This window comes from Eschrichtius robustus, chromosome 15 (assembly GCF_028021215.1).
Source record: "Eschrichtius robustus isolate mEscRob2 chromosome 15, mEscRob2.pri, whole genome shotgun sequence".
In the NCBI taxonomy this organism is placed as follows: Eukaryota; Metazoa; Chordata; class Mammalia; order Artiodactyla; family Eschrichtiidae; genus Eschrichtius; species Eschrichtius robustus.
Window position 1 is genome coordinate 88,294,286 of NC_090838.1, and position 22,452 is coordinate 88,316,737.

The 22,452-nt window shown below is 36.4% G+C and overlaps 1 protein-coding gene across 1 annotated transcript in view; it reads left to right on the forward strand.

The window, feature by feature from the left end:
- The window catches only part of EIF5B (eukaryotic translation initiation factor 5B), a 75,891-nt gene that overhangs the window by 5,968 nt on the left and 47,471 nt on the right, over window positions 1-22,452 (forward strand). The window contains exons 2-6 of the mRNA XM_068564998.1: window positions 16,919-17,044; window positions 17,148-17,232; window positions 17,901-18,573; window positions 20,315-20,532; window positions 20,941-21,091. Coding sequence (XP_068421099.1) covers window positions 16,919-17,044; window positions 17,148-17,232; window positions 17,901-18,573; window positions 20,315-20,532; window positions 20,941-21,091 — 1,253 coding nt within the window. The remainder of the gene's footprint in view (window positions 1-16,918; window positions 17,045-17,147; window positions 17,233-17,900; window positions 18,574-20,314; window positions 20,533-20,940; window positions 21,092-22,452) is intronic.

Genomic DNA, 22,452 nt, shown 5'->3' on the forward strand with positions numbered 1-22,452 from the left:
AACAGATTTAGCATAATAATGTGCTTGAGGCTTAGAGCCTCTCAGCTGTTATGCCAAACCAGACTCCAGAACCTGTGGTTTTTTTTTTTTTTTTTTTGTAACTGTGCTGTACTAGCTGATTTAAGAAATCCTGCTATTCCAAAATGTAGACTTTCCAAAGGATCTTTACTGGTGAAGCAACTGTTAAAGAGGAACAGTTTAACAAAGGAGGGAGAATAGAAGAATGACAGCCGTTGTCCATAGGTCAATCAGTGCCAGAATTTCTTTAAAAAAATGTTCTCACTTAACCTTAGTTGAGTAACTGCCTGTCTCATAGCCTGTCTGTTTAAAGTGAAAACAGTGATGATTTAATGTTTCATTCCTTCCCATTTCAGACATGGTATATAAAATTTCAGGTACATTTTTTCAGAGGAATCCCTACTTTTCACCCAGGTAGCAGTCATTGTTTAGAATCATTGGTTTTCAAATCTCCCTTTGGTGATAGAAAGATACTTTCTATTGAGATTTAAAATAGTGTTTGGTTTTTCTGTTTTTGAAACTTTCTTCATACTGTAAACTTATATAAACAGTCTCTGAAGATACAATAAGTACTGTGTTAATTAAATTGGTGTCATTAGGTTTCAGGTACTGAGCTCTGGTGAAACTAATAGATGTGATTGACGATAGTGTAGTAGTTGGAATTTTTTGTGAGTCTAGAATCACATGTCCTAAGAATTCGTTGTATGGGTGTGCCACATTTTATTTACCCGTCCATACATCAGTTAGTGGATTCAAGGTTGTTCCACTTTTCGGCTGCTATGAATAATACTGCTAAAAAAAACCTGTGTGTAAGTTTCTGTGTGGACTTGTGTTTTCAGTTCTTTGGGAGTGAAATTGCTGGGTCGTAGAGTAACTCTATGTTTTAACTTTTTTAGGAACTGCCAAGTAGTTTAACCTTTTTTCCGGGAACTGCCAAAGCTGCTGCTCCATTTTATATTCCAACCAACAGTGCGTTGGAGTTTCAGTTTCTCTACATCCTCCTCAACACTCGTTATCATCTGACGTTTTGATTATAGCCATTCTAGTAGGTGTGAAGTGGTATCTTATTGTGACTTTTGGTCTGCACTTCATGATGGCTTAAGATGTTGAGTGTCTTTTCATGTGTTCATTGGACATTTGTATGTCTTGTTTGAAGAACTCTCTATTCAGATCCTTTGCCCATTTTGAAGTTGAGTTCTTTATTATTGAGGAATAAGTTCTTTATATACTCTAGATACAAATCCTTTATCAGATATGCTTTGCAAATATTTTCTCCCATTCTGTGGGCTGTCATTATTTTCTCCCATAGGAGGTTGTTGTTTCACTTTCTTGGTGGTGTCGTTTGTAGAACAAAAGTTTCTAAAAAGTCTGATTTATCTATTTTTTTCTTTGGTTGCTTGTGCTTTTGATGTCAGATCTAAGAAATCATCACCAAATCTAAAGTCATGAAGATTTACTATGTTTTCTTCTAGTAGCTTTACAGTTTTAATTCTTACACTTAGACCTTTGAGCCATTTAGGGTTAATTTTTTTTATACTGTCTGAGGTGGGGGTCCACCTTCATTCTTCGCGTGTGGATATTCAATTGTCCCAGCACCATTTTAAAAAAAAAAGACTATTACTCCTCTAATTCCTTGATCAAATCAATTGACCATATGTGTAGGATTTTATTTCTGGACTCTCAGTTCTGTTCCATTGATCTGTATGTCTGTCCTGATGGCGGTATCACACTGTCTTGATTACTACAGCTTTGGTATTAAGTTTTGAAATTGTGAAGTGTGATTTCTCTTTGTTCTTTTTTGAGATTGTTTTGGCTATTTTGGGTTCCTTGCATTTCCATACAGATTTTACAATTAGATTCTCTCGGTTACTGCAAAAAAAAAAAAGAAAAAAGGGGCAGCTGGGATTTTGATTGAGATTGGATTTCTTCTGTAGATCAATTTTGGGAGTATTGTCAATGTTATGCCTTGAGATCCATGAACATGGAATGTCTTTCCACTTATTTAGGTCTTCAGGTTTTCTTTCAATGATTTTTGTAGTTCTCAGAGTACAACATTTGCAACTCTTAAAAAATTATTCTGAGACATTTAATTTTTTTTATGCTATCATAAGTGGAATTATTTTTTAATTTCATTTTCAGATTGTTTATTGCTAGTGCACAGTTTAAATACAGTTGATTTTTATATATTGATCTTCTGTTCTGCAATCTTACTGAATTCATATTAGCGTGAATGTTTTTTTGTTGTGTATGTGGATTCCTTAGGATTTTCTATGTACGTGGTCCTGCCACTGCAAGTTCAGATAGTTTTCTCCTTCTTTTCCAGTCTAAATGGTTTTTATTTCTTCATTTTACCTTAAGCTCTGGCTAGATCCTGCTGTACAGTGTTGTATTGAATGGGGTGAATGGACATTCTTGTCTTGTTTCTGATCATGGGGTGGGGGGGAAGCTTTCAGTTTTTCGCATTAAGTGTGTTAGGTGTGTTTCCCCCCGCCCCTCCCCACCGTGAATGGGTGTTGGATTTTGTTACATTGCTGTCTCTTCATCCGTGAGATGATTATGTGGTTTTTGTGTCTTATACTATTTATACATGGTGGATTACATTAATCAATTTTCATATGTTGAACCAACTTTGCAATCCTGGGATATATCCCAGTTGGTCATGGTGTGCAATCCTTGTTATATGTTCTTGGATTTGGTTTGCTAGTGTTTTGTTGAGGATTTAATTTTTTTTTTTTAACTTTTAACTTTTCTATGTACTTGTTTGAGGTCTTTGGATAAACTGCATAAAATTGAATTCTTACTAAATCAATTGGATAACATCTTTAAGAGTTTAAAGTTACTTACACATTGCTTGTGATTTATGATATATTTGATCTTATTTCAGCCATCCTGGTTTGTTTTTTATTTGTGCCAATTCTGCAATGCTTTGTTTCTATTTTTCCCCCTTCTTATCTTGGGTTAGAGTTTATACATGCTATTTCTATTTTTTTTTTAAGTGGTTTGACTTAAAATTTTACCTTGCATATACAAAGTCAATATTTAAAGCCCTGTAAAACAGTACAAGGACAGTAGTACTGGTGTCTGGTATTTTGTTTTGTAATCCGCCACTTCAGGTCAGTGACCTTTTACTTAAGATTGGATGTTACTTAAAGGCATTACTTGTCAGGAATGAACCTTGGGGGGGAAAAAGGCACATACTTACTGGATTATCCATTGTTCTCTTAAGAATTTAAGAGAACAAAATGACTATGAAAAGTGATTTTCTCTTTCAGACATGTTAGTAGCTAATAAGTCTTAAAAAATGAAATGTTGGGATTAAAGTTTAAAATTTTAATTTTTTATTATAAAAATTTCAAGCACACAGAAAAGTTGAAGGAATAGTATAATGAACTCATATACTCATCACCTAGATTTAATCATTACTAGTATTTTGTCCTCGTTTTTGCTTTATGTATTTTATTTTATAGACATCTTGACATTTTCTCTCTAAATGTTTCCTTATGTAACCATAATACCCTTATCCCACCTAGTGCAATTAACACAAATTCTCTTATATTTAATATCCAGTTCATATTTCAGATTTCCAACTCCACAATGGCTTTTCAAACCAGGTTGCAGAGGAGGTTCACCCTGCATTTCATTGTGGTGTGGCTCATAATGTTTAAAAGTTACACTTTCATTATAGGTATCTGGCTAAAGTTATTCTTTTTTTTTTTTTTTTTGTCTGTGTAAGTCTTCTTTTCACGTTCTCACTCTGAACTTAGAATTTTCAGGACTTGGTTATCTCAGACTATTGGTAATTAGAATGGAGGGGAATTATTAGAGAGACTTGTAAGTAGCAGTTGCATTCTGTGCTGTTGTTTGGTTTAAGAACAAAATGCTTTTGCAGGCCTACAAACTTGTCACTCCTGAATGATGACTGAAGTGCTAAATTATATTAGTTTACTCCCATTCAGGTTGGTATGAAACACGTAATCAGTTTTGTGAAATTTTTTTGAGACTAAATTCATATAACATAAAAGTAACCATTTTAAATGTACAATTCTGTGAGATTTAGTACATTCACAGTGTTGTGCAGTCTTCTCTGTCTAGTTCCAAAACATTTTCATCACCCCCAAAGGAGTTCCTGTATCCATTAAGCAGTTACTTTCCCTTTCTGTCCTCCTCTGAGCCCTTAGCAACCACTAATATACTGTGTCTTTTGATTTACCTATTCTGGATATTTCATATAAATGGAATCATACCATGTATAACCTCTTGTGTGTGGGTTCTTTCATTTTGCACGTTTTCGAGGTTCATCTATGTGTAGAATGTATCAGTACTTCATTTTGTTTTTATGGCTGAATAATATTCCACTGTGTATGTATACCTCATAATGTTTATCCATTCATCCGATGATGGATGTTTCAGTTGTTTCCACCTTTTGGCTATTGTGAAAAGTGCTGCTATGAACATTTGTGTCTAGATGTTTGAGTACCAGTTTTCAGTTCTTTTGAGTATAGTATATACCTAGGAGTGGAAGTGGTAGATCATCCTATGTTTAACTTTTTGAGGAACCACCAAGCTTTTTTACAGCGGCTGCACCATTTTACAGCACCACCAGAATGTACAAGGGTTCTGATTTCTTCATATCTTTGCCAACAATTCTGTTCCTTTTTTTTTTTTTTTTTCCCGTTAATAGTCATCCTAGTGATTGGTCTCATTGTTTTGATTGGCATGTCCCTGGTTACTAATGATGTTGAACATCTTTTTATGTACTCATTGGTCATTTGTATATCTTTGGACAAAGGTCTGTGCAAGTCCTTTACTCGTTTTTAAATTAGCTTGTTTCGCTTGAGTTTTAAGAGTTCTTTATATATTCAGGATACTTGATCCTTACAGGGTACATGATTTGTAAATATTTTCTCCCATTATGTGGGTTGTCTTTTCACTGTCTTGACATAGTATCATTTTTACAAAAGTTTTAAAATTTTGATACAATCCAGCTCACTTAATTTTTGTTACTGTTGCTTGTGCTTTGGGTATTGTATCTAAAAATCTACTGTTAAGTCATGCCAGGCTGTGAAGATTCACCTATGTTTTCTTCTTAAGAGTTTTATTGTTTTAGCTCTAACATTTAGGTTATAACCCATTTTGAGTTAATTTTTGTATATAGTGTGGGGTAGGGGTCCAAAACTTCATTCTTTTACGTGTGGAGATATAGTCCCAGCACCATTTGTTGAAGAGACTATTTCTTCCCCTATTGATTGGTTTTGGCACCACTGTCAAATCAATTGACCATGGGTGAATGGATTTATTTCTGGACAGTTTTATTCTTTTGATGTTTATCCTTATACCAGTACCACATTGTTTTGGTTACTATAGTGTAAATTTTCTTAAATAAAAAATTTCGAACGTATACAGAAGCAGAATAGTTTAGTGAACACACCTGTCAATCACCTGGTTTCAGATATTACTGATTCACAGATAACCTTGTTTCATCTGCATCCTACCCACTCTCCTCTTCCCTCTCCCCATTATATTGAAACAACCCCAGACATTTGTAAATATTTCAGGAGGTTACATAATCAATTATAAGAAAGATTTACATTTTAAATATAAATTTAAAAGAATGATACGTTTCCATTCATTTGGAAAATTCACATACAAAGGATCCTTGTCTGTGTTAGGTAAATAAAATGTAGTTGTAGTTTTCTCTCAGTGGGATTTTTAAACTGGTGTTTGAATTTATTATTTCAGAAAATTTAATTTGGTAGTTTTACTACGATCAAAATATAGTAATTGTTATGGTGGTAGACAAGGTTTTTATTAAGCCTCAGTGATGAAACTGGTGAGCCTTTCTAATTGTATGAAAATTGTGGTTGCCATTCTAAAATAGGGCTTTTTCTTTAATAGTGCCTGTTAAGAATGTGTTACATTCCCTGCTGGTTGTTAGTTGTAAAAGGTAGGGAGGTGGGGACTTCCCTGGTGGTGCAGTCGTTGGGAATCTGCCTGCCAGTGTAGGGGACATGGGTTCAAACCCTGGTCCGGGAAGATCCCACATGCCGCAGAGCGACTGGGCCCGTGTGCCACAACTACTGAGCCTGTGTGCCACAACTACTGAGGCCCGTGCGCCTAGAGCTCGTGCTCCACAGCGGGAGAGGCCACCGCAATAAGAAGCCCGCGCGCACTGCAGTGAGGAGTAGCCCCCGCTCACCATAGCTAGAGAAAGCCCGTGTGCAGCAACGAGGGCCCAGTGCAGCCAAAAATAAATAAATAAATAAATAAATATTTAAAAAAGGGAGGTGAATTGAGCACACAAAAAGGAGTTTTCTGTTCTCAAAGGAGATTACATTTTAATATAGCAAATTGGCATATGCACAGATAATACAGTGAGGAGATGAAGGGAGAATGTGAAGTTTAGGTTAAGTATGGGAATGCTACCCTTGAGATTTCAAATTTGCCTCCTAAAGTTATTACATATGTCTTCCAGATCCCTTTCTAATTAAATCTGCCATCAGGAGAGCAAGCCAGATTGGAAGGAATGGCAGTGTGCTGTATGTTTCTGTCTCTTGAGTAGCAAGGGTTGATGATAAAGAGTATCCAAGATCTTCAGTTGCCTAGCTATTGCCTGCACACAGGTGCAGCCAGACCATTCTAATGATGGTGTTGTTCAGCAAGTGAGAAGTACCCTCTCCTGAGAGTAGTTACCTGCATCAAAATTTTATTAATATTTGTTTGGTTATGCCAGGTGTTACAAAAGGAAATTAGGTGGGAAGAATCCTTTAACAGTATTAAGGACCAGAGTTACTTGTACGGAATACAAAGATTATGAGTTCACTATCTGTGAGTGCCGGAAGTGCTCAATTTAATCAATTAATTTAGAACATAACTTGTGTCCTTAAGGTGTTAATTGAGAATGTTGACTTAGGTTATCAATATTGCTTATCTCTCTCTCTCTCTCTCTCTCTCTGTCTCTGTCTCTCTCTCTCTCTCTCTCTCTCTCTTCAGGCCCAAAACTAAGTATAAACTTACCTCTTATGCAGTTACGAAACCCTAAATACACTTATATCAAACAGTAACAAATATAAAAATTTTTGAAGTTCAAATTTGCAGCATTGATGTGAATGATAGTGTTTTATTGATTCTAAACCAGTGCTTCTCATATTTTAATGTGCGTGTGATTCACCTGTGGGTCTTGTTGAAATGGGGATTTTGATGTAGTAAGTCTTGGGTGGGACCTAAGATTTTGCATTTCTAACAAGGTGATACTAATGCTGCTTATCTTGGAATTATTCTTTTGAGTAGCAGGATCTAAATCACCATTTTATTGTGAAAGTATTGCCTCCTATAATGGACTTCTTTTGAGTTCAGCATGCATATACTAGTAAGAACTCAATTTTTCTAATCTTTTTCAGTATGAACTAATGATTTTCACCTTTGTTTTATAGCACCTTCTCTTGGCTAAAATGTTTAATTTACATATTAAGTCTGCTTCTGATCTTTTTCGTCAATGTGAAACAACTTAGTGGAGGTTTGTAAACAAAAGCTTTGGTTGACATTCTGTGACAGTGAACTGTGATAAAGTGTCTATCCATATGATTCATGGAATGTTCATCTTAAATCTATTATCATATTAAAATTAAAACAAATTAAACAGATAAAAGTTACTGGGGAGAATTTTCAGTCTTCTGAAATTACCCACAACCCTGCGTTTCCCCCTCCTAACCCATCTCACCTGCCCCCTTTGAGGGTACACGCTCTGGTTGGAAAAAGCTGCCCTAAACTGATTTTATAGTTAAACACATTGGAATCCATAAAAATGTGTGAACTTAGATTATGTATATTTGGAGGTCTATAAGATGATGCTTATACTTGCTTTTGTATTCTTACCGCTTCAACTATGAGGTATTTAGAAAGTGGAGAACTAGGCTGAATTTTATGGAAGGTAATAAGATACATTCTGTTTGCTTGCATTGTACAACGCAGTATGGTTTCACATCCCTTTTAAAGACGTCAAGGCCCAGTTCATAAGGAAATTTTAAGCTCGGAGGGCTTTTTTTTTTTTAAAGGCATGATTGGGTACCTCTGAATTTATTAATGGGTTGTGGTGCTTAAGATAGAACTCCATTGAGGGAGTGGGGAGTGAGAACTGTTGGGTTGTGCAAATGGTGAGAGCTAGTGAGGAGCAATGACTGCTGGGCTTTTCCCTCTTTTGTTTTTCCTGTTTGTATATGTAACTGTTGTCAAGGAGTGCTGGGTAAGAAGAGATGGAGGTTGGAGGAAAAGAGATGCTAAAAGGCATCTTATGGCGAAGGCAGGACTAGATTTCCCTGTTTCCTTTATTGCTACTGGCACTGCTGGGATAGAGTTAGGAGTAAAGAATGGGATTCCTCCTTATGTTTTTCCTCTTGTTTGCTCTTATTGAGCCTGTTTCAGGGGAGGAGCAGAAACCAAAGTAAAGTGAAAAGGGTTAGATATCACCATTTCTTCCCTCAGTACTTAGAGATTATGAAAAATTTTTTAATTTTTTTTGGTCAAGTTGGGGGTGGGGAGAGAAGAAGGACTGGTGTGGTTTCTACTTCTGTAGGCCCTGGTATCCATTAGGAACAGAAAGAAATATGTGAGTGCTTCAGTTATTATTGTATCATAACAGGTCATCCCAAACTTAGTTGTTTAAGACAACAAAAATCATCCTCTCTCTTGGTTCTGAGGGTTGACTGAGCTCAAGATTGGTCTTGCTTGGAGGTCTCCATGTGGTTGCAGGTAAATGATGACTGTGATGGAGTCATCTTAAAGGCTACATCGCTTGCACATCACTCACTTCTGGTGGTTGATAGTCGCTGTTGGTTGGCACGTCAGCTGGAACACCTATCCTTGGCCTCTCTATGTGGCCTGGACATCCTCATTAGCTTGGCAGTGAATGTCTCAAGAGCCCAGAAGTAGAAGGCCTGGGCTTAGAAACTGTAACATCATTTCTGCCATATATTCTGTTGAGTAAACAGTGACACAGTCTCATATTAAAGGGGAGGGGCATAGACCCCTACCTCTCAGTGTCAGAGAAATTTTGAGCCAGGATGTAAGACCTCCTCAGAGGGTAAAAATAAAGAGACATTGGAGAAGAGGGGTTGGTAGGAGAGAATCCTAGGAAGCTTGGAGATTTTGAATTGTGGAATAATTTGGGAAAGCGTTGGATTTCCTATGTTCTTGTAGAACTTAAATCAGACAACTTTTTAGTGGAAAATGTCTGTCATTAATAAATGAAATTTGCCAAGTTCAGAACTGAGAGGAGATTTGCAAACAAGTTAATTTTTCTTTTACTTCTTTACAGTGAACTTTTTTTTTGTTATGTATATTTAAAAGGCTTTAGTGTATTGATCTCAAAGTGAAGTGTCTCATTTTTTATTTTTATATATGATTTTTATTTGACTATTCCAAAAAGCCAAGCACCAAAGTTGATCACATGCCTTTTACATACAATTAATAAAGAAATACCATGTTTTTAAAAGATTCCTTCACAGTAACGTCATTTTAGTTACATACTACATTGTGTTAATAAAAATTGAGGTATTATAAAAATATTATATGTTGATTCTTATTTTCATAACTTATAAAAATGGGTAAAATGACTTATATTAGGTATATATAATTTTAACCTTAACTGTTTTCAGTAAACTGATAAATCCATTCTGTAACTTCTCATCCATTTTTATAGTATCCCTAGAAATTTAAATTCTCTTCTTTGAGGTGTAATTGACATAAAATACACAAAGTTAAAGTGTGGAGTTAATAAGTTTTGATAAATTATACAGTTGTGCTTCTTTCACCACAATCATGATACTGAATGTTTCCATTAACCCAAAAAGTTCCCTCATGACCCTTTGTAGGCAGTCCTTTCTGGCCAAAAATCACTGTAGCTTTTGTGTTTTGTGGCGGGTCACTGTAGTTTTCACTTTTCTAAAAATTCGTATAACTAGAATCATAGAGAATGTAGCCTTTATTGGCTGGCTGGGTTTCACTTAAAATAATCTCTTTTGAGATTCATCCATGTTGGTGTGTGTAACATTAGTTCTTTACTTTTATCATTGAGTAGTATCCTTTTGTGTGGGTAGATGACAATTTGTTTATGAATTATCTGGTAATTGGATATTTAGTGTTTTTTTTTTCCCAGCTTCTTGTGATTATGAATAAAGCTTCTGTGAACATTTGAGTACAAGTCTTTGTGTGGACATATGTTTTCGTTTCTCTTAGGTAAATACCTGGGAGTGGGATTGCTGGGTCATATGGTAAGTGTGTATGTTTAACTTGAAGAAACTGCCAAACTGTCTCTTCCAAAGTGGCTGTGCCAGTTTTGCATTCCCTCTAGAGGTGTGTTCCAGTTGCTCCACATCCTCTCTCAACACTTAGTATTATCAGCCCTTCATTTTAGTCATTCTGGTGGCTGTGTGGTGGCATCTCATTGTGATTTTGTTTACATTTCCTTATTAGTTAGTGATACTGACCATCTTGTCATGTGTTTATTTCCCATCATTGTATCTCATTTGGTTAAGTGTTGAAATCATTTGCCCATTTAAAAATTGTGTTCCTTAATGTTGGGTCACAGAGATTTTTTTAATATATTATAGACAAATCTTTCATCAGATATATGTATTGCAAAAATTTTTTTTCTCAGTATGAGGTTTGCCTTCTCCTTTAAACAGTGTTCAGTTTTGTTAATTAAACTTTTAAGATTATTATAGATTCGCATGCAGTTGTAAGAATTAATACAGAGGGATTTCTGTGTCTTTTATTCGGTTTCCTCTAATGATAACATCTTGTAAAACTGTACAGTATCACAACTTGGATATTGATGCCGATACAATTCACTGATCGTATTCAGGTTTTCCCAGTTTCACTTGCACTAGCACACGTGTATGTTTGTGATTAGTGTTATACAGTATTACCACATGTGCAGATTTGTATATTTACTACCGCCGTCAAAATGCAGACCATCATTGCAAGGATCTCTCATGTTGTTCATTTGTAACCATAATCATCTCCTTTCTGTGCACCTCCCCTCACTAAACCCTAGTAACCATGAATCTTTTCTATACCTATATGAATTTTTGAAAATAAAAAATTTTATAAGTGGAATCATGTATGTATATAAACCTCTGGGAATTGGCTTCTTTCCAGTCAGTCTGATTTTCTTGCGATCCATCCAAGTTGTTGCATGTATCAATAGTTCATTCCATTTTATTGCTGAATAGTATTCCGTGGAATGGGGATGAACCACAGTTTATTTAACCATTCACCCATCGTGAAGGACATGTGGGTTGTTTCCAGTTTTTGGCTGTTGCAAATGAAGCTGCTACAAGCATTTGTCTACAAGTTTCTGCATGAGATCAATTTTTTGTTACCCTGGGATAAATGTGCATGAGTGCAATTGCTGAGTCATATGGTAAGTACATTTTTAGTTTTCCAGGAAAATGATAGACTGTTTTCCAGAGTGGCTGTACCAGCTTACGTTTTCACTAGCAATGTGTGCGTGATCCAGGTCCTCTTCATCTGCAACAAACACTGGTTATTATCAGTGTTGTTTGGGGAGAGGACATTCTGATGGTGTAGTGATGTCCCATTGTGATTTTAATTTGCATTTCCCAAATGGCTGTTGATGTGGAACATCCTTTATTTGCCATCTGTAAATACTCTTTAGTGAAATGTTTTTTCATGCCTTTTGTCCAGTTTCTAATTGGATTGTTTGGGTTTTTACTGATGTGTTTTGAGAGTTCTTTACATAGTCTAGATACTAGTTTTTTTTTTTTCAGATATGTAGTTTGCAGATATTTTCTTCCACTTTGTGGCTTGTTTTTTTTAATTCCCTTCATATGGTCTTTTGCACAGCAAATATTCTAAATTTTGATGAAGTCTAGTTTTTTTGGGGGGGGGGGTGGGTTGTACTTTTAATTTCAAATCATAACTCCTTGCTTAGTGCAAAGAACTAATAAGTGGGTTCAACAAGGTTGCAGTATACCAGATCAACATAAAAAAATTCAGTCACATTTTTGTATATTAGGAATGAGTACGTAGAAACAGAAATTAAAAATACTACTTCAGATTACTTTAAAAATTAAATACGAATTTTGTGAAAATCGCAAAACACTGGTGAAAGAAATCAAAGATCTAAATAAATGGAGAAATATGGTGTTCATGGATTGGAAAACTCAATAAAGATGTTGGTTTTCTTTAAATTCACATACAGTTAATGCAATTGCTATTAAAATTACAGCAAGACGGACTTCCCTGGTTGCGCAGCGGTTAAGAATCCGCCTGCCAATGCAGGGGACACGGGTTCAAGCCCTGGTCTGGGAAGTTCCCACATGCCGTGGAGCAACTAAGCCCGTGTGCCACAGCTGCTGAACCCGTGCTCCACAACTACTGAAGCCCGCGCACCTAGAGCCCGTGCTCTGCAACGAGAGAAGCCACGGCAATGAGAAGCCCATGGACCACAACGAAGAGTAGCCCCTGCTCACCGCAGCTAGAGAAAGCCCGTGCACAGCAACAAAGACCCAACGCAGCCAAAAATTAAAAAAAAAAAAAGAATAAAAATTAAAAAAAATTACAGCAAGATTCTTTTTGTGAATTCACACAAGAATATTCTAAAATTTATTTGAAAAGTTTGAAGGAATTAATAATAGATAAAACAATTCTGATAATGAAGAATAAAAGGAATCACTTTGATTTCAAGACTTTTTGTATAGCTACCTTAATCATGACAGTTTATTAGTGTCAGAGGGAAAGACATAAATCAATAGAGCAGAATAGAGGACTTAGCAATAGCCCCGTACAAGTATGGCCAAGTGGATTTTGACAAAGGTGCAAAAGCAATTTTATGTATATAGGATGGATAGTTGAAATGTTGCTGGAGCAGTTGGATAACCATGGGCAAAAGATCAAAATACAAAACATTAAAATACCCAACTTTTGTAATATAACATAGTTAAAAATCTTCAGGACCTATGAGTTGGTGCAAAGTTCTTTTTCATGACACCAAAAGCATAAAGAAAAAAACTTGATAAATGGTACCTCATGAAAATTCAAAATTTTTGCTCTGGTTGAAAAACCCTGTTAAGTGGATGAAAAGACAAGCTACAAATTGGAAGAAAGTATAGGTAAACCACATATCTGACTGATGACTCATATAAAGGGCATATAAAGAGTTCTCAAAACTCAACATTAAAAGAAAATCCAATTAGAAAAGGGTAAAAGATATGAAGACACATTTCACGGAATGTATATGAATGGCAAAGTACACGAAAAAATGTTTAACTTCACTAGCCTTTAAGGAAATGAAAAGGAAGACCTTGATATCACCACACATCTATTAGAACAGCTTAAAGGAAAAGTAGCCATAATGCTAAATACCAGCTGAATGTGGAAAAATACTAAATACTGGATGTGGAAAAAATACACATCTCCATTCATTGTTGGTGTGAATATTAAATGGTGAAGCCACTTTAGACAGTAGTTTGGCTGTTTCTTAAAAAAACTACCTATGCAATATTTTTAACAGCTTCATTTTAAAAAAATTAATTTTTATTTTTGGCTGCATTGGGTCTTTGTTGCTGCGCACGGGCTTTCTTTAGTTGCGGCGAGCAGGGGCTGCTCTTGGTTGCGGTGCACCGGCTTCTCACTGCGGTGGCTTCTCTTGCTGCGGAGCATGGGCTCTAGGCGTGTGGGCTTCAGTAGTTGTGATGTGCGGGCTCTAGAGCGCAGGCTCAGTAGTTGTGGCACACGGGCTTAGTTGCTCCGTGGCATGTGGGATCTTCTCGGACCAGGGATCAAACCCATGTCCCCTGCATTGGCAGGCAGATTTGTAACTACTGCGCCACCAGGGAAGTCCCAATGGCTTCATTTTTTAAAGGCCATTAAGTTATAACATTTTTTCTGTCCTGATGATGGAGGAATGTGGCCTATGAAAACACTGAGTTGAATACCATAGAAAATTGCCTTTTATTTCCGGAAGTCTGCAGTAAGTTTAGAATAAAGGATTGGGGCTGGAAGGGCAAATATTAGTAAGAATACTGTAGCTTTGATAAAGGGGAAATGATCTGCAGAAGGATGTACCTACATAAAAATACTCTTACACATTCCTTAAAGGTTTTAAAGCTTTCATTATCAGCATGATTGGATTGTAGATTTGACTCTTGGTTTACTGAAATCTTTAAGCAGTAGTATGTAATGGGTGGGTAGAAAAGTAGGGCTGAAATGTAGGTAGAGTATAGTTTAAAGTCTCAAGTTAAATAACTGATGTTATGTGTCACTTTCATGTCCTTTTGTAATATGATTGACATTTTAGGACATTCTCTTGCATCAGGGGTAGGAAGTTCAGTACACATTGAAAGAACACTTTAGAAACCATGGTAGGTAAAGACTGTTAAGCATGTTGTTATATCATTGATATATTTTGTACCTGTGTCAAATAATTTTCGGAAACTTGATTACTGTATTTCCCATTTTCTAGGAAGTCAATACAATTTTGGTGTCAGATTTGGGCTTGAGTTCCTGGTATGTAACTTTCTAGCTGGATGCCTTTTATAAAGTATCATCATCTTTAAGCTTAATTTAATAGAGTTGTTATGAGGATTAAATGACATATAGTATGTCTGGTGATTGGTCAGCACAATGCCTGATGAACAGTAAGCACTCAGAAACTGTTAATATCTATTACTAGCCAGAAGAGCTTTTCAAACTCAGCAGCATACAGATGTAGTCCGATGTTTTGTTATTCTGGAAATGTTTGTTAATGAATACTGTGGCAGTATAGGCAATCACAAACTATTTTGATGAGATGAATGTAGTCAGATGAGGGCTGGCAAGTTTTTGGAGGTAAGGTGCCAAGCATCGATCATTAACCACCTTCCCTTGTCACCCTATCTCGGAAGCTGCTGTAGTGTGGAATATTGGCAGAGCTGCCTTTGGAGATGGTACTGGTTGATCTCATGCTGCTGGGCCGGATGGTTGATGCTGGGCCAGACTTAGGTTTCTGTTACCTGATGAGACCTGAGCATCATCCTTGATTCTTCCCTCCCCCTTTCTATATACAACCAGTTGGTCATTTGTGTTGCTGATTGATCTCCTTAGTATTTATCTGACTCATATATCTTCATCTTGCCTGCCACTGCTGCAAGTCAGATGTGTGTTTGTCATCCCAATTAGCTAGAAAAGCTTCCTACCTTTTCCTGCTTCCTAACTAGTTGGGATTCTACCCTATCATTTATACCAGAGGTAGCTTTCTAAAATGCAAATTTGATTATGCCAGCAGGGTTACTGTCTTTGACTTCGGAATCAGAACTTCCTGGGTTCAAATCCCATCTCTGCCTTGTGTGATCCTGGACAAGTTCTCTGTGCCTCAGTTTCTTCATTTATAAAAAAAGAAAAACCATTCAAATCTGACCTGGAAAGATTGCTAAAAATACACTGCCTCGCTTCCACCCCCAGTTTCTGGTTCCCTAGAGCTTGAGTGGGCTCAAGAAATCAATAACCTACAAAACGCTTCTCAGTTGATTCAGATACCTTTTTATGAGTCCTCCTGAGGCACCATGCATGTTATTACCTTTAGGTTTTTGTGCTCATTGTGTCTGATATATGCACCCTCTTTGCCTGGTTAACTCCTTTTTCTCCTTCAGTAACTTGGGTCTAGGTTTCTCCTTTGCTAGGAAGTGTCTGACTTTCTCATTCTGGATTTGGTGCTTTGGGAAGTCACCACCAGTACAGTGGTTCAGTGTTCTATGATCCCCCTCAAATACACTGTCAAAAATGTAGGAGAAAAGCACATTTCAATTCTGGTCACCTATAAAAGCATTAAATTCCTTTAATTCATGGCACTTAGCATTTTGCAATTCCTGGTTTTTTACTCATTTGCTCTCTCTCTCTCTTCTGTGAAGCTCCTTGAGGATAAATTCTGTGTCCTCAGTGTCTTGTTACATAATCTTTATATTTATCATATTAGGAATTATCTTTACTGAAGTGAAGCATCTTCACAACAAGGCATCCACCAGTGGAGGCCATGTTGCGTGAGGTCTTTGTTTTCTGATTGTATCATTTATTTGAATTCATACACCTTTTCTACTTGTACATCTCAGACTGACCTCCTTTGTTTTCTGTAGGTTTTAACTGGAACTTAGTTTGGTTTATTATTCCAAGTAATATTGGTAGATGGAGAACATTGTGGGATGGAACCAGAAACGAAACCAGGAATGTAAAAAGATTGTGAGCAGGTTTGGTTCTGGATTTTGGGGTGTTTTATTTACTGAATCATTCCTGATTTATTTAGATTTGGATGTGTGGTGATGTTTTGCTGAAAGCATTCAAACTTTGTGCATCTTGTTTTCCCTTTGGTAAAATGAGATAATAGACTAGATGAAAGTTCCTTTCAGCTCTAAAATTTTTGCCATTCCAAGTAAAAATGCACAGGTTTCCAAAGATTTAGGTGTTATTGATAATGAAATAATAAGAATCTTTTTCTCTTTTAACTTCTCTTCATTTTATAAATAATTCTATTCAGACACTCACAAAAAAACTTTGGTATCAACAAAAGTGAATTTCCTTTTCTTTTCCTTTCTTTCTTTTTCTTTTTTAGGGTTACTTGAATACAAGCATGAATTTCCTTTTCTTGATTACCTAGATTTTCTTCCTGGAGCTGTTCATTATAACTCTTTCTGGGTTTGAGTGTAACTCAAACTTTATTGAAGCAGATACGGAGAGGCTTATGAGTAGTTATAACTCAAGTGTTGTCATGAAAGAACTTGCCAAGTGATTTTTCTCAGTGGGTTGCTAATGCATGAAAAAGGCTAAAGTGAAAAAAAAATTCTCTGTAAGTGAATGTGACAGATTATTTTGCTCTGGAATGACATTTAGGTCTTCTTTGTTTTCATTTAAGTGCCAAGGATGACATTGATCTTGATGCCTTGGCTGCAGAAATAGAAGGAGCTGGTGCTGCCAAGGAACAGGAACCTCAAAAGGCAAAGGGGAAAAAGAAAAAGGAGAAAAAAAAGCAAGATTTTGAGTAAGTATATTTTAAATATATTTGATTTTTATTAGCTTTGGTACTAGATTTACTTATTAAACTAATTCAGTACCTCAAAATATACGTTTTAATCCATTTCTAGTGAAGATGATATCCTGAAAGAACTGGAAGAATTGTCTTGGGAAGCTCAAGGCATCAAAGCCGACAGAGAAACTGCTACAGCAAAGGTGAAACACAGATTGTTGTTACCTGTTTATGCTTCTTCCTAGCTCCAGTTTTAGGGACTGCTTTTGGAAACTTCTGAGCAACATATATGTGTTAGTTTAAAGTTTCCATAAAATTTGATGCCAAAGGGGGAAAACAGTTTTTAGGGAATCAATAATGCAGTTTAAAACCTTTCACAGATACAAAGATGCTTTATTTGGGAATCTAAAGGTATTTTGTGATATGTTGTCTGTTTATAAAATTGGTACATTTGGAAATATAACATTTCCCAACTCTACCTGCAGTTTTCTATATTACTGATACTTCCTTTCCATCCTTTGAAATTGGATAAGCCTCAGAGTAATGAGAGAGGGATGGATATTTTTTCTTTCAATTTTCCCCTTAGGCTTTTTATGCCATTTGAAGAAGGTAGTAAATGTGGACTGGTGATTAGTGTTTGCTTCAGAGCACCTGGATTCTGAAATTTACAGTGAATATGAGATGTGCCTGAGGCCTAGGCTAGCTTCTGGTACTTGCTTGAGTTTTATATTCTTGTAAAAACGACCTTATTTTAAAATTATTTTGATAATTTTTCCATGTGTACTTAACGAAGTACATGACTTTGAGTTTCAATTATTAAAAAAAATAAAGTATAACTCTGTTACTATTTCTAACAATGGAAATTTTTTAGCCAACAGAAAGTAATGAAGATGAATCCACCTCAAAACAAGATAAAAAAAAGAAAGGACAGAAAGGCAAAAAACAAAGTTTTGAAGATAATGATAGTGAAGAATTGGAAGATAAAGATTCAAAATCAAAAAAGACTGCAAAACCCAAAGTGGAAATGGACTCTGGGAGTGATGATGATGATGATTTTAGTAAACTCTCCAAAAAACCTAAAGGGAAAGCTCAAAAATCAAATAAGAAGCGGGATGGGTCAGAAGAGGATGAGGATAACAGTAAAAGAATTAAAGATTGTATGAGAGTACCTTCTTCTGGTGAAAGTAGTGATGAATCAGATGAATTTTTGCAGTCCAGGAAAGGACAGAAAAAAAATCAGAAAAATAAGCCAGGGCCTAATGTAGAGAGTGGGAATGAAGATGACGACTCCTTCAAAATTAAGACAATGGCTCAAAAGAAGGCAGAAAAGAAAGAGCGTGAGAGAAAAAAGCGGGATGAAGAAAAGGCAAAACTGCGGAAGCTGAAAGAAAAAGAAGAGCTAGAATCTGGTAAAAAGGATCAGAGTAAACCAAAAGAATCTCAAAGGAAATCTGAAGAGGAAGCTGTAAAATCCAAAGTGACTCTTGATTCTGGAGCACCTCCTGCCTCTGAAGAGAAAGGAGAGGCTCGCACAGCTGCTGAAGGTTGGTAATAATATCGAGGAAAGGGCAAAAGGCTTGGATTCATAATCAGCCTAAGTTTTGATCGTTATGCTCCAAAGTCATTTTGTTGTTTGTCCTTGGTTATAAAGGTACTAAATTGTAAGAAACTTAAAAAAATTAGGTCTAAGTACTCTTTTAATTGATTTTCATTGTTACACATTTATGTATGTAGTATAAAATATCTTTCAAATGATTTGTGCACAAACTAGGATTTTTACGGAATTTCACTGTGGAAAACAATTTTTTGCTGCTGATGAAGACTGGAAGTTGCCTAATGAAAAATTTATTCTTCCTTTTGATACCTCAGTGTGAGATAATATCTGAATTCTTTCCTGTTTTTAAAAACCTAATTCGGGGCTTCCCTGGTGGCGCAGTGGTTGAGAATCTGCCTGCCAATGCAGGGGACCACGGGTTCGAGCCCTGGTCTGGGAAGACCCCACATGCCACGGAGCACCTGGGCCTGTGAGCCACAATTACTGAGCCTGCGCGTCTGGAGCCTGTGCTCCGCAACAAGAGAGGCCGCGATAGTGAGAGGCCCGCACACCGCGATGAAGAGTGGCCCCCGCTTGCCACAACTAGAGAAAGCCCTCGCACAGAAACGAAGACCCAACACAGCCATAAATAAATTAAAAAAAAAAAGAGGTCTAACCTCATAAAAAAAAAAAAACCTAATTCAATCTATGAAATGGAAAAGTAACATGCTGAAATTAGTTAACATCTTTTAACCAATACTGAGGCATGTTTTTGTACTAGAACCAATTAGCAAAAAAGAAGCTTTCTAGTTAAATTTCCCCCTTATTCAGAATGAAAACAAAGATCAAATGATTTATATAATTTTTCTTTAGACTAGCAAACTTTTAATGGGAAAATTGACATAGCTTTTTTTTTTTTAAATTTATTTATTTAATTTATTTATTTTTTGGCTGTGTTGGGTCTTCGTTTCTCTGCAGGGGCTTTCTCCAGTTGCGGCGAGCAGGGACCACTCTTCATCGCAGTGCGCGGGCCTCTCACTGTCGCGGCCTCTCCCGTTGCGGAGCACAGGCTCCAGACGCACAGGCTCAGTAGTTGTGGCTCATGGGCCTAGCCGCTCTGCGGCATGTGGGATCTTCCCAGACCAGGGCACGAACCCATGTCCCCTGCGTTGACAGGCAGATTTCTAATCACTGCGCCACCAGGGAAGCCCGACACAGCTTTTTAACCACTCAGATTTTTACTGTCTGGACATGTTTGAGGAGAACCATCAAGAAAGTAGCTTCATAATCTTTCATTCTTTAGCATAATGCTATAGAGTCCTTGGAATATATTTATATTTTTGTATGTTATTCTTCTAATGTCTATCCCCTTAAGGTAGGCATCATTCTTATCATCCCCATCTTACAGAAGCAAAACTAGCTACAGAATTTAGGAATTCAGACACCATGGATTAAGAAGATACATTAGGTACTGTATATCTTCTCCCTGATGACAGGGTCCTCCTGTCTTCTTGAATCCCTCAGGACAACTCAGAGTAGCACCAGCATTGTAAGCTTCTAAGGAGGCCAGCTGGGTTGTTCGGAGCTCTTCTGGTTACTCAAGTGCTCAGGAGGCCTTGATACCCAAAGCCCTTAGCCTGCTGCTGGCATCAGCCCTGGCCCATTATGGTTCCTGCATTCTGGGGTTTGCTTACCATTGCCGTAGGAAACAACTTTTAAAAATATTCTTTGCCTCTCTTCTTTTTTGGTAGATGACAATGAAGGAGACAAAAAGAAAAAAGATAAGAAGAAAAAGAAAGGAGAAAAGGAAGAAAAAGAAAAAGAGAAGAAAAAAGGACCTAGCAAAGCCACAGTTAAGGCTATGCAAGAAGCTCTGGCTAAGCTTAAAGAAGAAGAGGAAAGACAGAAGAGAGAAGAGGAAGAACGGATAAAACGGCTTGAAGAGTTGGAAGCCAAGCGTAAAGAAGAGGTATGTCATTGTGAAGTTGCTGACTTTGACTTTGTGTTTTACTTAAATCCGCTTCTCATAAAATACCTCTAGCTTTCTAATTCTAAAAATTTCTTAGTTGCATGGTAATTCAGTTACACTATTGTTCAGATATAAATAATAAGATGAAGAGGTAGAGAAAATCCTACCTTATTTCCTCAGGTACAGACAGGAGTTGCTTGGGCATCATTGCCAACACATAGTCTACTGTCATATGATACTAATTAATACTCATTATGTACAACATTTAAAGTACTTTCATTTGGAAGCTCCTAACATAATACCTTGCATGTATCTCAAGAGCTTTGTTAGAAATTTGGGTTGTTTATGTTTAAATTTTGTAATTCATTAAGCTAATACAATTTCTGTCTGATACATATTCTTTTATAGGAAAGATTGGAACAAGAAAAAAGAGAAAGGAAAAAGCAAAAAGAAAAGGAAAGAAAAGAACGCTTGAAAAAAGAAGGGAAACTTTTAACTAAATCCCAGAGAGAAGCCAGAGCCAGAGCCGAAGCTACCCTTAAACTTCTACAAGCTCAGGGTAGGTGGTGTTCTTAATTAACTGAATGCTCTAGGAACTTCTCTCATGCAGTTATATCTCTATAATGGTCAAAAGGAGAATTGAATCAGAAGGAGAATTCTATGAAAATGCTGTGAAAAAGTCCAATAATAATGTAAGGAATAGGTGAGATAATTTCATTATTTAGGGAGATGACGTCTATACTGTGATAAAAATTTGTGTGTAAATGATAGTACGTCTGTAAATGAAAATACAAAGTAGTAAAATGAGTCCCCATGTAGACATCACTCAGTTTCAACAATTATCACCATTTACCATTCTTGTTTTGTCCCCCCTCCACCCAGTTTTTTCCCCTAGAGTATTTTAAAGTGAATTCCAGATGCCATTATTATTTTACTCACATTTTACTTTAGTATGTATCTCTAACAGATAAGGACATTTTACTTTTTAATATAAGTGTAGTATGTATTATTATATTAAGCAAAGTTCCTTGATATCTTGATTTTGTCCATGTCTAGTTTTTTCCACTTATCTCCAAAATGTCTTTTATAATTGATTTGTTCAAATCAGGATCCAGATTAGATTCATGTGTTGTATTTGGTTGATAATGTCTGTCTCTCACTGATACCAGTACCACCCCTATTTTTGGCATGGATTTATTTGTTGAAGATACTGGATTTTTTTCCTAGAATTTCTCCTATTCTGGATTTGTCTATTTGCATTCTCCTGGTGTTGGCTAACTTATTTCTCTATACCTTGTAATTTTTTAGATCTAGCAGTTTGGCTACTTCTTAGTGGTGCTTTACCACCTAGTGCCTCACGTGAGGAGGCATGTGATCTGCTTGCCTTCTGGTGATGTCAAGATTGATCAGTGAGTTTAGCTATTGGCAGCCTTGTCCATTAGAAAAGTTCTTCATTGACTTTTCATCTAATAATTTTAATTCCAATTGGTGATCATTGCCTATATCCAGTACTTCGTTAGGAATTGCAGAATTGTGATAGTCTGTCGTTCTTTCTGCATTTATTAGCTAGAATCTTTCTCTAAAGAAAAGCTTTCCCTGAAATACAGTTCATGCAGGAAAACCAGGATATATGCTTAATTCTTTCCCTTTCTTTACTAATTAGCAAAATAATAAATTGGTGTCCCCTTAACCTCCAAAGGTGACCAGTGAATTTAATTTTGTTTTGCATGTATATCATTTTATCTTAATGGAGTTTTATATAATTGATACATTTTCATCTCCTAAAGTCATTTATGTTTTTGATACTCAAATTATACCATCTTTGGCTAGCAGGAAGTCATTCACGTTGGTCCCTGTGACTTTTTCACTTGACTACAGTATTCTTGGACCTCTTCCTTGCTTTCTAACACCACGAGATAT